General features: G+C 46.4%; 2 protein-coding genes across 3 annotated transcripts in view; one reads left to right on the top strand and one right to left on the bottom strand.

The window, feature by feature from the left end:
• Nucleotides 1–15,381, bottom strand: part of GPC6 (glypican 6) — a 796,760-nt gene that overhangs the window by 334,957 nt on the left and 446,422 nt on the right. The gene's annotated exons all lie outside the window — the stretch shown is intronic.
• LOC144327427 (uncharacterized) lies at nt 316–5,352 on the top strand. The gene is made up of 2 exons (XM_077926765.1): nt 316–985; nt 4,366–5,352. Exons 1-2 carry the CDS (start codon nt 316–318, stop codon nt 4,938–4,940), a joined length of 1,245 nt encoding a protein of 414 aa, XP_077782891.1. The 3' UTR covers nt 4,941–5,352.

Here is a 15,381-nt window from a genome sequence, read left to right as displayed (position 1 = left end):
TCCAATTGAGGTGGGAGATACATTTTGCCGGGCTCCTAGTGAGTTTTATACGACGTTCCCTAGGTGTTTGCTGGCCTGTGGCGGTGCACTGAATCTGCCACTTTAGGGATTTTCTGCTTGTATTATTGTTCCTGCTAATTGCAATTGGTTTTGGTTTTAGGGAATTGTTGAAGTGACTAGGACGAGGTATTTTAAGGTGACAGGGTGATTGACGGGCTATTGCCAAGTATCCACCACAATCTTATAATATTGACTTAGTTTAATTTATTTCCAGGAAATTTACTTTGTCTCTGATTTGTCTCCATCCTAGCAGGTATGGCTCCAAAGGAGGACTCCGCCCGCCCTGGCACGTCTTCCACTGCAAAACGGCCTATTAGAGGCCCATCTCAGGCGCTTCGCTCGCCTGCGCCGAGTCAGCCAGTGGGTCGGGTGCAGTCTCTTGTGGCTAGCATGGCTGGCGATCCTGCAGCCTTGTCGCGTTTTGCGGCACAGATGGACGGATTTCTTCAACAATGTTCCAATCAGCCTTCCACGTCTGCAGGGCCGCCTCGCCCAGTGAGGGTGTCGTCACCAAGTGTGTCATCCTATAGCGAGGATGGGAGAGAAGAATTATCGGCTGTGAGAGGGGCTGACGATTCTCAGTTAACCCAGCCCCATTACTTACCTGCTGTTCATGGTCGGGGGCGGAGGTCGCGCCTTTCCTCCCGGAGAGCTTCCAGAGGGAGGGCCTCTTCGCGGCCTTCCTCCCGCCGAGGGGGGAACGTGACGCCACCGGGAGAGGCCCCGGTTGCCTCGAGCCGTTCACGTGTTGTTTCTTCCCCGTCAGCCCCAGGTCCTTCAAGGCCGAACGATGATTCTGAGTCATCTGCTGAGGACAGCTTACCAGTGCCGGCCAGGAAATCTTCGGGCGGAAAGCGTCACCGCAGGAGATCTTCCCGGAGGCGTGCAAAGCGAAGAAAGGATGACTCTTCTACTTCCTATACCGGTACGTCATCTTCTAGTTCCGATGATGAGACCGGTAAGTCCCTGGAACTGTACTGGGGTTTTGGGGAGGAGGATTCTGGGCTTCCTAGGTGGGCTTGGGAGCGCAGGTCCAACTCTCATCGGGCCAGATATGGTGCCGTTCAAGAGTGCAGGGATGGGGTTTTGCTGCCTGACATTAAGGTTTCGACTAATTCTGCCAGGGATGTCATCCCTGGTTCCCATCTGCCTTCAAAACTAAGGGCCAGAATATTGAACGGTCGTTATGTGGATATGTTTAAGTTGGCGCCCCCATCAGAGGATCGGGAGAAGGGTAGCTTTGCCAAGAGACGTCAGGGTGCCGCCACTTCAGACAGAACTTTCGAGCTCTGGCTTGATTGTTTCCAGGTTTTTGCTGGGGTTGTTGTGGCGGCTTACCCCCGGAGGGCTCTGCATTTAGTGGTTTATCAGACTATTGTTCGCACTGCATTCACCAGTGCTGGAGAAAGGGCGGCTATAAAGTATGATGAGAATTTTAGGCGCCGTGCGGCCAGGATTCCATCAGCCCGGTGGGATCGCAAAGACCTTGACGTGTGGACCACCTATGTGGCTCCGCGCATCGAGAAAAAGCAGCCGGAACAGCAGAAGGCTAGGTTGGGGTCTTCGAGAGCCGGGCGTCGCTTACTCTGCTGGGATTTCAACAAGGGCTCTTGTCAGCGCCCAGGGTGCAAATTTGCACACATGTGTGAGAGGTGCAATGGACTTCATCCCGCTTCCTCTTGTTATGCAGGCCGGAGGCCCTTTCGTGGTGGCAGAGGGGGTTCCCAGCAGGCCCCCAAGCCCGCAACCCCCTCCGCAGCTGCAGGAACGGGGAAATAACATGCTGATTTCTTTAGCCTACACTCCTGTCCGCCAGCAGATATTGGAATTGTGGTTGCAGTCTTATCCCAATAGGGACGCTGCAACTTATTTGAATAACGGTTTTTCCCTAGGTTTTCGGATTCCAGTGGCTGTGACTCCCGTAGCACGGAATCCTGCTAACCAAAAGTCAGTTCGTGAGCTACCTCAGGTGGCTCGCAAGAAGATAGCTAAGGAAGTGGCTTTGCAGCGCATGGCCGGTCCTTTTGACACCCCCCCTTTTCATAACTTGCATGTATCCCCGTTAGGTATCGTGCCAAAGAAAGCGCCGGGTGAATTTCGTTTGATTCATAATCTGTCGCACCCCGCGGGCACGTCAGTTAACGATGCGATTCCGCCGGAGCTCTGCTCCGTGAAATACGCATCGCTTGATCAAGCGATCAAGATGATTAGAAAATTTGGCTCTGCTGCCTTATTGGCGAAATGCGACATCGAGTCGGCATTTCACCTGTTGCCAGTTCACCCGGAAGATTTTTGGTTGTTAGGTTTTCAGTTTGGGGGCAAGTATTATTTCGATAAAGCTATGCCTATGGGTTGTTCGATTGCCTGTGCAGCTTTCGAATCTTTTAGTACCTTTTTGGAGTGGGCCCTCAAAGAAAGAACTGGTTTGAGCGGAGTCACTCATTATTTGGATGATTTTCTATTGGCCTCGGCGTGTGATACTGGGGAGTGTTCCGTACTTCTCCGAGCTTTCGCCGACCTCACCCAGGAGCTGGGGGTTCCTCTGGCCGCAGACAAGACGGAGGGCCCTTCAACTCGGCTTACTTACCTGGGTATCCTTCTGGATACTGTCTCTCAAACCTCTAGCTTGCCAAGTGACAAGCTGGTGGCCTTGAAGAAGGTGATAGAGGAACTACTCCCGTTGAGGAAAGTGTCCCTTAGGCAGCTACAGTCGCTTTTGGGACACTTGAATTTTGCTTGTAAGGTGGTGGCGCCGGGGCGCCCCTTTTGTTCTCGTTTGGCCAGGCTCACGGCGGGGTTGAAGGCCCCGCATCATCGGGTGCGCCTATCCAAGGAGGTAAAAATAGACATGTCCATTTGGTTGGAATTCTTGGCAGACTTCAATGGGGTCTCGTTATGGCAGGATACTTTGAACCTGCATAACGATTTCCAGGTGCAGTCTGACGCTGCTGGGTCGCTAGGCTTTGGATTGTATTGGAAGGGTCGCTGGTGTGCGGAGCGTTGGCCGGCAGAATGGGCAGGAGGAGAGATTACGCGGGACCTAACTTTTCTTGAGTTCTTTCCCATTGCAGTGGCAGTGCATTTGTGGGTCGAAGAATTCAGGGACTGTCGTGTCTGCTTCTGGACTGACAACCAAGCAGTGGTGTCAGTGCTGGCCAGGCTGTCGTCACGTTCCCCCAGGGTGTCGGCCCTCTTGCGAGATTTTGTTTTACATTGTCTGCGTAATAACATAGTTTTTTCAGCTCGCTTTATCCCTGGGGTGTCTAACGAAATTGCTGATGCTCTGTCCCGTTTTCAGATGGAGCGGTTCAGACTCCTGGTTCCAGAAGCTCGGTTACGTCCGGAATATTTCCCGGATCATCTTTGGAACCTTGGCAGCAATTAGTTTTACAGGGAGTAGCGGCTTCGGTCTCCCCTTCTACCCTAAGGTCATACACGAAAGTTTGGGATGATTTTGTGGCTTTTTGGCGGCAGTCTGCCCGCGATGTAAGGGGGCTCCCGCCCACATCGTCTCAGGTGCTACAATATTTAGCACATTTATTTCAATTGGGCAGGGCGGCTAGGACGATTAGAGTGCAAGCTGCCGCCATAACATTTTTCTGCAAGGTATTTTTTGATAAAGATCCTTGCTCGAAATTCATAGTTCGCAAAGCTTTAGAAGGCTGGAGTAGACTCTCCCCTTCCCGACCAACAAATAGGCAGCCCATAACATTTGACATGTTATGTGCGATTCGCAAAAAACTGCGGGTGGTGTGCTGGTCGGGGTATGAGGCTCGCCTGTTCTCAGCTGCCTTCTCTGTCGCCTTTTTTGGGGCCCTGAGAGTGGGCGAATTAGTGGTGGAGAATCGTGAGTCTGCATGTCCTCGGGGTCTTTTAATACAGGATGTACAGCTGTCCCCGGTTGAACTTCGAATCACGATTAGAAGTTCTAAGACCGATCAGAGGGGCAAGGGGGCCCTCATTCGTCTCCCGGCCACGGGGGAAATTGGCCCCTGCCCCGTAAAAGACGTTAGGAGGTACCTTGCTTTGCGTGCCCAAGGCGATGGGCCTTTGCTGAAGCATGAGGATGGGTCACCCCTTTCTAGACAACAATTTGCGAAGGTGATGCGAAAGGCGATCTTGGCGAGCGGAGGTGTAGCAGCGAATTTTGCTCCCCACTCGTTCAGGATCGGGGCTGCCACAACGGCGGCACACTGGGGATTGTCGGCGGCTAGAATAAAGGAGCTGGGCCGATGGAAATCGGATGTGTTCAAGGGTTATGTGCGTTAGCGCAGTTGTTGATATTGTTTTGTCTATTCATCTCAGGTCCTGCGGAGGTCCGCATATGGCTGGTGGGACATAGCATCGTCCACTGGGCTTGTGTTGCAGCACGGCAGTCGGGATTGGGTCCAGGTCTCGGCCTCCCTCGGCATGTTCAATTATCCTGGTTGTCCAGAAGGGGAATGCGATGGGCGGAGCTGCTGCCCATGATTCGGAGGCAGTTGCAGTTGGAAGGACCCCCATCGGCCATTGTGGTGCAGCTGGGCGAGAACGACCTGGTTTTTTCGGACTGTTTTTCCCTGCGTGCTGCAATTTTGGCGGACTTGGAGGAGCTGCGGGCATTGGTGCCGACAGCAAAATTATTTTGGTCAAGGTGGCTGCAACGGCGGGCTTGGCGGGGCAGTCACTGCCCAGCCGCCACCGAGAGAGTCAGAAGGCGTATTAACTCCGCAGTGTCGCTGAGGATTTTGGAGATGGGCGGAGAGGTGATTTTTCATCCTGGAATTTCCTCTCAGGAGCCATCCTTTTTTCGAGTTGATGGCGTGCACCTTTCTGCTTCGGGTAATGAGGCATGGATAGGTGCGGTGGTGTCCAAGCTGAGGGCTTGGCTGGGTTTGTGAGTGGTTTGGCGGGAGCTGAGGGCTCCATGGCGGTTAGGCATTGGTTAATTGGTTCTTGGAGGGGTAAGTGCCTACCCCTCCAAATGATGCGGAAAAGGGAATTCCGTTAAAGGAATCCAGGGGCTTGCCATTCTTTCGTCCTGTCCGTGGAGCCGGGCTTGGGCCGTGCAAGCCCCACCGGAACATGAGGGTGAGAAGTGTTGGATTGATTCCCAGCCTCATTTCTCACCCAATACTTGTTTCCCACGCTGGCTTCCGGTGGGGTCCGGAAGTGACAGCGCTGTCCTTTGGGGGCAAGGACAGATAGTCGAACCAATGCCTAAGCAACCACTCACCATTTTTGTATTGAATAAAGTTGTGGCCAAAATTATGCCAAAAACCTTAAACAAAAAATTAAGTGTGAAGTGTGAATTTTTTGGGTGGCACTGTGGGACTCAACACGCAAAGCGTGTTCTCACTAGAGAGAGCACGTGTTGCGGTTGGGGGAACAGGCCACAGTCGCATGACTAGGCAAATTGGCTAGAACCCAAAACTTATAGGGTTAATTGGGTTGCTGGGGATTTTTGAGTGTTGCCAATTAGGAGGAGGGGTCAGAGGATATAAATATAGGAGCTGGACGTTGGGACGGCCTCTTGGCCGTTTTGCACTGGATCACCCGCCCTCCCTCCCTTTTATAGGGTGGTTCCTGGTTTCATTGACCTTGCTATTGCCTGTCATGGGGTCGTCCGCATTGGTGCGGGGGCCTGGTAGGAATTTTGCCATCTGGCTGATTGGCTGGTGCCATTTGGTTTTTGCCTACTACGTAGCAAATCGTCACAACTTGTAAGGTTGGCGGTTAGGCATTGGTTAATTGGTTCTTGGAGGGGTAAGTGCCTACCCCTCCAAATGATGCGGAAAAGGGAATTCCGTTAAAGGAATCCAGGGGCTTGCCATTCTTTCGTCCTGTCCGTGGAGCCGGGCTTGGGCCGTGCAAGCCCCACCGGAACATGAGGGTGAGAAGTGTTGGATTGATTCCCAGCCTCATTTCTCACCCAATACTTGTTTCCCACGCTGGCTTCCGGTGGGGTCCGGAAGTGACAGCGCTGTCCTTTGGGGGCAAGGACAGATAGTCGAACCAATGCCTAAGCAACCACTCACCATTTTTGTATTGAATAAAGTTGTGGCCAAAATTATGCCAAAAACCTTAAACAAAAAATTAAGTGTGAAGTGTGAATTTTTTGGGTGGCACTGTGGGACTCAACACGCAAATGGAAAACTGGGCCACTTGCTCCTCACCCTTAGAGGTCTGCTGAAATCTGTACAACTGTATCTCCTCATTCTCTAGCAATCCCTCACTGGAAATTCAAATACACCGAACCCTCAAAGTTTTGGAGTGTCTTCGCTGGGCATTTTTCTTTTTCTTAGTACAGCTGAACAAATGTTCCCCCATTATTTCACCTGAAAGAAACTCTGTCATCAATGTGTACAGAGATACATTTAGAAAGAAGGCAGCATCCAAACAAAATATAACCTTCTGCTGAAAGTTTGCTTAGATCTTTCAAATTCAAGTTGATAGAAGTCACCTTTTAAAAAATAAAACAATCTAGTTTTTGGAGGAGGAAAACAAGAAAAAAAATATTCTGAATTTCAGAAGCCAGAACAACAAGAGGGATCGCTGTGCAGCGAAAGCAGTGATCCCTCTTGCTGTTCTGGCTTCTGGGATAGCTGCGCAGCCTGCATTCACTCCATAAGATGCACACACATTTCCCCTTACTTTTTAGGAGGGAAAAAGTGAGTCTTATAGTGCAAAAAATACGGTAATTTCACACTATCCGAGTAAACCATTTGTGTTGTAAAAATAAAATATCTTTCCAATTTTAATCTGGGTAAAAAAATGGCCACAGCTTTCAGACATTTGGAAAACACCCATTTATACACTTTTGTCTTGCAATGGCCTCTAGACTCAAATCACAAAAAGGACAACATCATTATTATTACAATGCTTTTGCCAGTTTCCACAGTCCTGAAAGACCGCATTTGCAATCATTTTTCTGCCTAATCTCTCATCAATGGCAACATGCCTCTTAACAAAGCATTATGCCAATTTTCCAGGACGCAGCTGTCACTCAAAGATGGGCTTAGGTGATGAGGCACAGCCAGTACTTTATCTTCTGCAGGACGGCTGCTGTTTACATGCACAATGTCACATTAATGCCAAGCACCTGATGGGCCAACATGTAATATGTGAACAATAGGGAAAACATTGGCATGGTGCCCCCAACCACATCCTGCCAAAGGCAAATGGAATTGCCGTAGGTACCTGAGAAGCTTATTAAGAGCACAGGTGTCCAAGCATATGAGACCCAAAAAGTGCAACTCCCTAAGGCTCAAATGAAAAAGCTGCAAATTGCAAAACTATTCATCCCTTCAAAAGACTAACACAAACATAATTAATGGAACCCAGAACACCAAGTCATTCAGCAAATTAGCCAGGATGGACACATTATAACTTCCTAACTGGCATTAAATGTTTTTCAACAAGAAAGTTAAAAATGTGTTATATGAAGACTAGTCATTCTCATGATCTGCCTTGTTATCCTTTATTACTATCTTGAAATACTTTTAGGAAAGTGCGGCTCAGAAATACTTCAGAAATACATATCGTTGTTGTTTGATTTATATACCCCTTAATTGCCAAGATAGCGTCTTAGTGGTTGAAAAGTATACAAAACATATGAGCACACAACAAAACAATTCCATTAAACTATTAAAATAAATCGTCCGCAATTTGAATGTGCATGAAAACAACTTCATTAAAGCAATGAAAACAAGAGGTTCAGGTTAGGAGATCCGGGCAATAATTGTCTAAAAATACAGTGGAGCATGGTGGAATTTTTGTAGGGGAAGAGTTAAGGCCAGAGGCACCAGCTTGCAAGGGTGATTGGCGGGGGAAGGGACGTCAGCTGTGAGCACCATGCCTCCCTCCCTCAGCCAGGCAGAAGCTTCCTGGGCTTTGGGAGGGAGGCACCAGTTTTTCATACTTTAATACACTAATTTACCTGGAACATTTAGGGGACTAGCCTAGTCCCTCTAGTCCATTGACCATACACCACTGTCTAAATGGGTGTGTCGGGTCGAATGCCAGTGGTGGTGAGGTCTTTTGTATTTCAGCAGGAAGAGTGTGCTATGATATGGGTGCTGCCAATCAAAGAGCCCACCTTTGTGTCAAGAATAATCTGGCTGCGGCAAAACTAACTAAGTTCCATTTGTTGATCACTGGGCATTAAGCACTTTATCCAGTTTTCTTACCTGTTAATTTCTGATTTTTATGTTATGTTTCACACGGCATAAACCACTTTTGAAAATCTAGTGCGATCTAGCGAAAGCTTAGAGCTAATTTCTGTGTTATTTCCAGAAAGAAAGAAAAATCTGTTGGTAACCCCATCACCTCAGAAAATCGCACTATGATTTCATGTAACAATATTTGGGCTGGTATTCTGGCATACAGTTCTTCCTTGCCATTTAAAATTTAGCATAACATATTGATAAAAATACACAGTACAGTGGTACCTCGAGTTACAAACACCTCAGGTTACAAACGCTTCAGCTTACAAACTCCACTAACCTGGAAGAGTTACCTCGAGTTGAGAACTTTGCCCCAGGATGAGAACGGAAATTGTGTGCCAGCGGCGCAGTGGCAGCAAGAGGCCCCATTAGCGAAAGCACAACTCAGGTTAAGAACAGTTTCAGGTTAAGAACGGACCTCCGGAATGAATTAAGTTTGTAACTAGAGGTACCACTGTAACATAAAGGTAACAGACATTGGGACAGAAGCGCTGACATTATAACCAGTAAAACTAACACAATAAACCCTGTGTCCAAATGCAGGCTATATATTCATAAATCCCATTGAATGTGACAGGAGCTATTTCCATGTAGGTGTGCATAAGACTGCAACTTTAATGCTGCAAATAGATCTCATGTTCAGCATCCCAGTTAGTCCTATTTCAATAGGTGAGTTAATGCTTACAAAAGCTGTGGGTAGATATCAACGGAATAATATTGATCTTCAACGCACATCTCACAATGTAGTCTTGCAGGGGTGACATTTAAGACGGCAGTGAATGCTAGTCTCTCTGCCTCCACACCTTGTGTCACGCCAGATGATATGTGAGTATTCATCACATCCGCTCTACACCCTAAGTGTCTACAGCTAGAAACGTATGTACTGTGAACTTATGTACTGTGCATGCAAGCCAAACGCAAAAATTAATAATTTTAGAAACCCTTTGCTTTTAAGAAAGAGAGTGGCTGCCTTGTGTGGCTGGCTGCACCACAATTGTTGTGATGAATAAAAAGTTGCCACAATAAGTGCTCTTAAAATCAGTCGCTTTTTATATTCTTGATTTTAAGGGGATAAATTCAGTGTTTCACTCAGTGTTTAACACTATTCTGCGGTAGCTGGTGGTTAATGTGCTTACTTTTGGCTGGTGTGTGCCACAGATTTTCTATTATTATTACAGTGGTACCTCGGGTTACTTACGCTTCAGGTTACATACGCTTCAGGTTACAGACTCCACTAACCCAGAAATAGTACCTCGGGTTAAGAACTTTGCTTCAGGATGAGAACAGAAATTGTGCTCCGGCGGCGCGGTGGCAGCAGGAGGCCCCATTAGCTAAAGTGATGCTTCAGGTTAAGTACAGTTTCAGGTTAAGAACAGACCTCCGGAACGAATTACGGTAAGTACTAAACCTGAGGTACCACTTAACCTGAAATTAAGTACTTAACCTGAGGTACCACTGTACTACTACTATTTGAACTCCTTCTGTTCCCGTTCCAAGTGTACCAGTCCTTTCCAAGCTTTTCCAGGTTATTATCTGGAATGTCAGAAAGACCTGGTTTATTTCAGGTGCCACCCTTAACCCCCTTGCTTTCTTCCATCCTTCCCTGCTACTATATCCTCTCCCCCATCCTGTCCCAAACTTAATTTGTAAGGTAGGAGGGGAGTATGACAGGAAGGGTGTATTTGAAAGACTTTGGGACGCTGTAAGCTACATACCTAACATAGTCTAGTGCACGAGGGCGGAACTATTGGTCTTGCTCATTATTGCTCTTCAGCGCCTCCAATACAGATGGTAAGAGAGTGCTACTGCATTTACCAATTCCTCAGGGATCAAGTGACACAAAGGCCCCAAACATTTCCAACTGGCTTCATAAGGCTGCTGACTTCTGGCACATAACGTGAACCTGCAACGCTACTGGAATGTTTAGCATCCCTACAGAAGAAGCTACCTTAAAATAAAACCTGTACGTTTTTGTTCTTCAGAGTAAATGAGCTACCCTGCTTCTTTGCAATAACATGCTATTTACCTGACGCGTTTTCATCTACAGATTTTCAGCTACCTTCCCTTGCACAGCTGTGAATTTAAGTAATGCGTGCAAGCAACTAAATAGTATTCATTAAATTGCCATTATAAGTTAACACAAGAGAGAGAATGCATAGCAGAGTGCTCTGAGTTATATGGTAAAGGGGGGGAAGTGGGAATATTGGCTTAATGAATGAGTTACGGTGAATCACTGAAGTGTCTAGGAATACGCATTGCAATGTAATTCCGATTCAACCTCTATTTTAGTTAAACGGCTTCAAAGGTCAGCCTTACTGTGAAATGTTTCACTTTTTTGTTTAGGGGCTGTGTGATTATTATTGTTCCCCAGTGAGAAATATGAACCGAAATTCCCGTGACAGATGCAGAGGAGGAAGAAGGAATGGCCTTTCCCTCTGTGTTGTGGAAACAAAGGAGAAATAAATCTTTTAACCTGCTAATACATCTCTACCTCTAAAGATATATTCTGACACAAAATTACATTGCACTGAGATCTATTATGCTGTGGAATAGTCTCTCAAGGAAGCGATGCAAGCCCAATGGATTGAGACATTTAAGAACACACTAGACAAAGGGTGAGAATAGGTATTGTTTGTAACAGTTCCCTGCTGTCCTGGGGGTAAGCGGGAAACTGAGGGTTTGTCCACACTTTGCTTGTCCCACACATAGAAATCAGAGGTCCGAGAGGTTTTCTGCTTGTCCCAGAATGCAGTGGGAGAAACGGAAGTGTAGAAGAGCACTTAAGAGCCCCACTTGGACTTCACAATACTAAATCATAGCTTAGCAATAAGAAGAAGAAGAAGAAGAAGAAGAAGAAGAAGAAGAAGAAGAAGAAGAAGAAGAGGAGGAGGAGGAGGAGGAGGAGGAGGAGTTTGGATTTGATATCCCACCTTTCACTCCCCTTCAGGAGTCTCAAAGCGGCTAACAATCTCCTTTTCCTTCCTCCCCCACAACAAACACTCTGTGAGGTGAGTGGGGCTGAGAGACTTCAAAGAAGTGTGACTGGCCCAAGGATTTGCTTTCAATTTCCACTAACCACAGTTTAGCAAATCATCTGAAAACTGAAGGATAGGTAAGCTTACATGTGGTTTGTTTGAACTAGCTGATATCATGATGCATGATTTGAAGTTAGCCAATTACCAGAACACCATATTTGGGATTAGCCAGCATTTTTGGGATTCAGCTACAGGCAAGCTGCAGTGAATACATAAACCTGAGGTTCTCTATGGCTTGTTCTGGTCATGCTAAATGACTGTTTAGCATATTGGTATTCAACTGGTGGTCGGGACACACTAGTGGTTTATGACCTGCTCGAAGGTGGGTCACAACGGGAGCACAAACATCATGCAAACATATGGTAAACGATTTAGGAATTGGTCACCAAATGCATGCTGGGGTTAAAAATGGGCCTTGTGTCTGAAAAGGTTGAAGATACCTGGTTTAACATGCTACTTGAACTGGGTTAGTGACCAACTAGATCAGGAAAGCAGACATGGTGCTGCCCCTGCCAACATGGCCAATGTTCAGGGATGATGAAAGTCAGGGCTGTCTTAAGCATATGCGGTGCCAGGGTGCAAAGATTCACCTGGCGCCCCCACCCCCCGGTTGCCCAGTCCCAGGCACATAGGAGGGTGGAGCCGGCCGACCACTTCAGCGTCTCACTGGCTCGGTCGCCCCTGAACTTGCAGTGCAGAGCCACCCGCAGCAGAAGAGCCTGCCACAGCGCTCTGACCGATGGGCGGGCTCTTCCCTGGACTCAACTCTCAGGCCCCGGACTCTCGGCCTGGTGCCCCTGAGAGCCTGGTGCCCGGGTGCCTTGCACCCCTAGCGCCTATGGGTAAGACGGCCATGATGAAAGTTGCAGTTCAACATCATCTGGAGGGCACCATGTTGGTGACCTTTGAACTTGATCTTTCGGGATCAAACAAGGGCCCACAGTGGGGTTCCTTGAAGGTCTGTTTTGGGACAGATACCTTTTTTGAAATTTTCCAGAGTGGACCATGAGCAGATTTGCAGGCTGTGAAAGGGATGTCTCCAGATTTGGCAACAGAATGTAAATTTGACAAGTTCAATGTAAATAAGTATGAAGAGACTTAGTGAAAAAAGTCCTAATCTCACAAGTATGCTATCTGATAGAGTCTAAGGCTGAATCCTACACTCACTTACATGCGAGTAAGCACCATTGAGTACCCAACTGGATGCCTATTTTGTATGGTTTTAGTTTTGTTTTAAATGTAAATTCATTTTTTCTGCTTTTGTTGTACAATCACCTTGAAACGATTGTATAGAAAGTGATTAATAAATTAACAACAACCCTCCTCCTCATCTGTGGTTCTTAGTTCTGAGTAGACATGTATAGCATTGCAATGGAAATACGTTGGGACCATTCAAGGAAGAGTCATGCTGAAGCATTCACCAAAAATGTCAGTTCAATATGCTGCCGCAGCTGTGGCAACTCTATCCAGTAGCTGTATCATGTAAGAACAGCCATGAGGCTAGAAACTGACAACAGCTTCTGAGAGAGATGAAAGTGCAGTTGAGTTGCAAGTGCTCACAGTTTTTCATCGTTTTTACCAGTGTCAAAAATGACCCCTCTTTCTGACAAATTCCCATGCCAGTACTTGTTTGTCCATTTACATTTCCCAACTTATGTCATCTCTCAGTTTCTTGTTAGCAGTTCTCACTTGAGCCTAGCAACATCATCCTTTAAGGTTTATCAGGCAGTTTATACGTCTTGTTGAATGCTTAAGTAAACTATGTAGCCAGATTTGGGGTATTTGGGTATCATATTTTCCTCTCTGTGATATCCAATAAGATGGGACTGCTCATATGGTTATTTCAAGATGGCTGATGCAGCAGTTACGAGGAGCACTGCTGCTGAACAGCTCTGGAAATATCCAGAATATTCATCCATGGGGCAAACTGTTCAAGAACATTCAAACTAGTTTCTGACTCAAAATATAAAAAAATGTTAGAAGAGACTTAAATGAAAATTCATTCAACCCGTTGTTGCCAATACATTCACACTTTTTTCTTTCTAGTGAAACAAGGTTTTCCAGCTTTTGAAAGGACCAGAAACAATACTGGAAAGGAAAAATGAGTACTGTATATAAACTAGAAGGAATGATGGTTCTGTCATTAACATCTTCAGCAGTCTATTGTCTGTTATTAGCCCCCATCTTAGAGACAGAGCACCAAACAGTGAAGCAGTACTTCCGATCCATTATTTAGTCAATTTTGTGTCTTGTACTTTGCAGTTACAGCTTCCAGGGATGGAATAGAGCACTAGCGCACGCTCTCTCTCTCTCTCTCTCTCTCTCTCTCTCTCTCTCTCTGTGTGTGTGTGTTTTGTGTGTGTGTGTAATGAAAGGGGAGGGAAGGACTAAGAAATCATATTCTACTTTCTAACTTGACCACAATATAATTCATGAAAGAGTCCCAAAGTCAGCTCTCTCATTAAGAAAACCACATGCTTGGAGATGAGACTTATTAGAATGCCAGGACAGACTCCGACAGCGGCTGGTGCTATTTACTGAGGCTGTAACTCCTTCGCCAGTTTCATTTTGGGTTCTATATCAAAGTGGGACAGCCAGCAATCCATCATGGGTTTATGAAAAACAAATGAAAAGTACCATATCGGCTGTGAGGCCTTCCTAAAGATATATGTATGATTAACAAATCAAAGGCAAATTTACCTTGCTAATAAGACCAGAACTTTTTTTAACAAGCTAGGATGGGAAAAAACCCACTACACACCTCTCAGTAGCTGACAGTAATAGTCAATTATTTTTTGTCCGGATTCCTGGCACGGTGTCACACGGCCCCCTAGCCCACCCCACCACTGTCCAGTTTTTAAATGAGGTATATTTGCTTTAAATCATTTCTTGCTGAAAAGGAAGCTAAATGGTCCCGCTTTATTTGTTCCAGAAATACAGCCTGTTTTCACATCCTGTAGCTGCGATTTCTGACATATGAATATTGATGTGAGCTGCTTTTGGCTATCCTCTGGCTCCTACCTGCCAATGCCCATTTCTGATCCACTAAGCACACAGTACAGAGAGATGGCGAACTGAGAATTGCTGATTTCTTTTTGTCCCACGGAGCTGTGACCGCCAGCTCAAACAACCGATCCCAAATTTGCATGCTTCCTTCATGCCAGAAGCCTCTCCAAGTGTCACTATACCTTTGACAGCAATCATAAAGCAATTGGTTTCATTGGGATGTAGGCTCTCGGCTTGGGAAATCCCTTAAGCCAATAATTTTAAATGCTGGCAAAATATATGTATAGTCATCAGGTCCTTCTATTCCCATATGATAGACAACAGCTGCGGAATTTTCCTTCAAAGAGCAATTTCACACAAGCAGAAATAAATATTGGGATTTGCAACTCACAACAAAACACTGGGCTCTTTCTTAGTTATCAGTAACTTATAACACCTGGCTGAGATACTGAAGTCATGCATGTTCTATTTATGTCTTCCTGCAAATTTTGGTCAAATTCTTACTGAGGAGGCTGTACCACTTCAGAAGATATGAGGTGGTAATCATAGAATGCTCTTTTATAACACACCAAACGTGAAAATCCATCCACATATAAAATTATGACCCACTTTGGACATTATATCTCAGCTATCCCTCCTTTCCACAGGGACTCCTGCAGCTAGAAGGACGCTCAGTAATTAGAGCGGATAGAACCGCCGAATCCGGGAAGAGCAGAGGAGGAGGAATTTGCGTTTATATAAATAACAACTGGAGCTCGGACATTAAACAAATGGACACGCATTGCTCTCCTGATTTGGAGTACCTAGTGGTGAAGTGCCGCCCTTTTTATTTGCCACGTGAGTTTAATGTTGTTATAATAACAGCGGTGTATATACCTCCCGATGCAAACACTACTACAGCTATGGGTCACCTGCTAACTGCTATTAGCAGACAGCAGCGGGCCCACCCGGATGGAGCATTTGTGGTTGCTGGTGATTTTAACAGAGCCGATTTAAGGACTGTGCTCCCTAAGTTCCACCAGTATGTTGATTGTCCCACTAGGGGGGGAAATACCCTGGACCGAGTATATAGTAAC

This window comes from Podarcis muralis, chromosome 4 (assembly GCF_964188315.1).
Source record: "Podarcis muralis chromosome 4, rPodMur119.hap1.1, whole genome shotgun sequence".
NCBI lineage: Eukaryota > Metazoa > Chordata > Lepidosauria > Squamata > Lacertidae > Podarcis > Podarcis muralis.
Note: the sequence above shows the minus strand (reverse complement) of the source record. Positions and strands in the feature narration are given on the sequence as shown.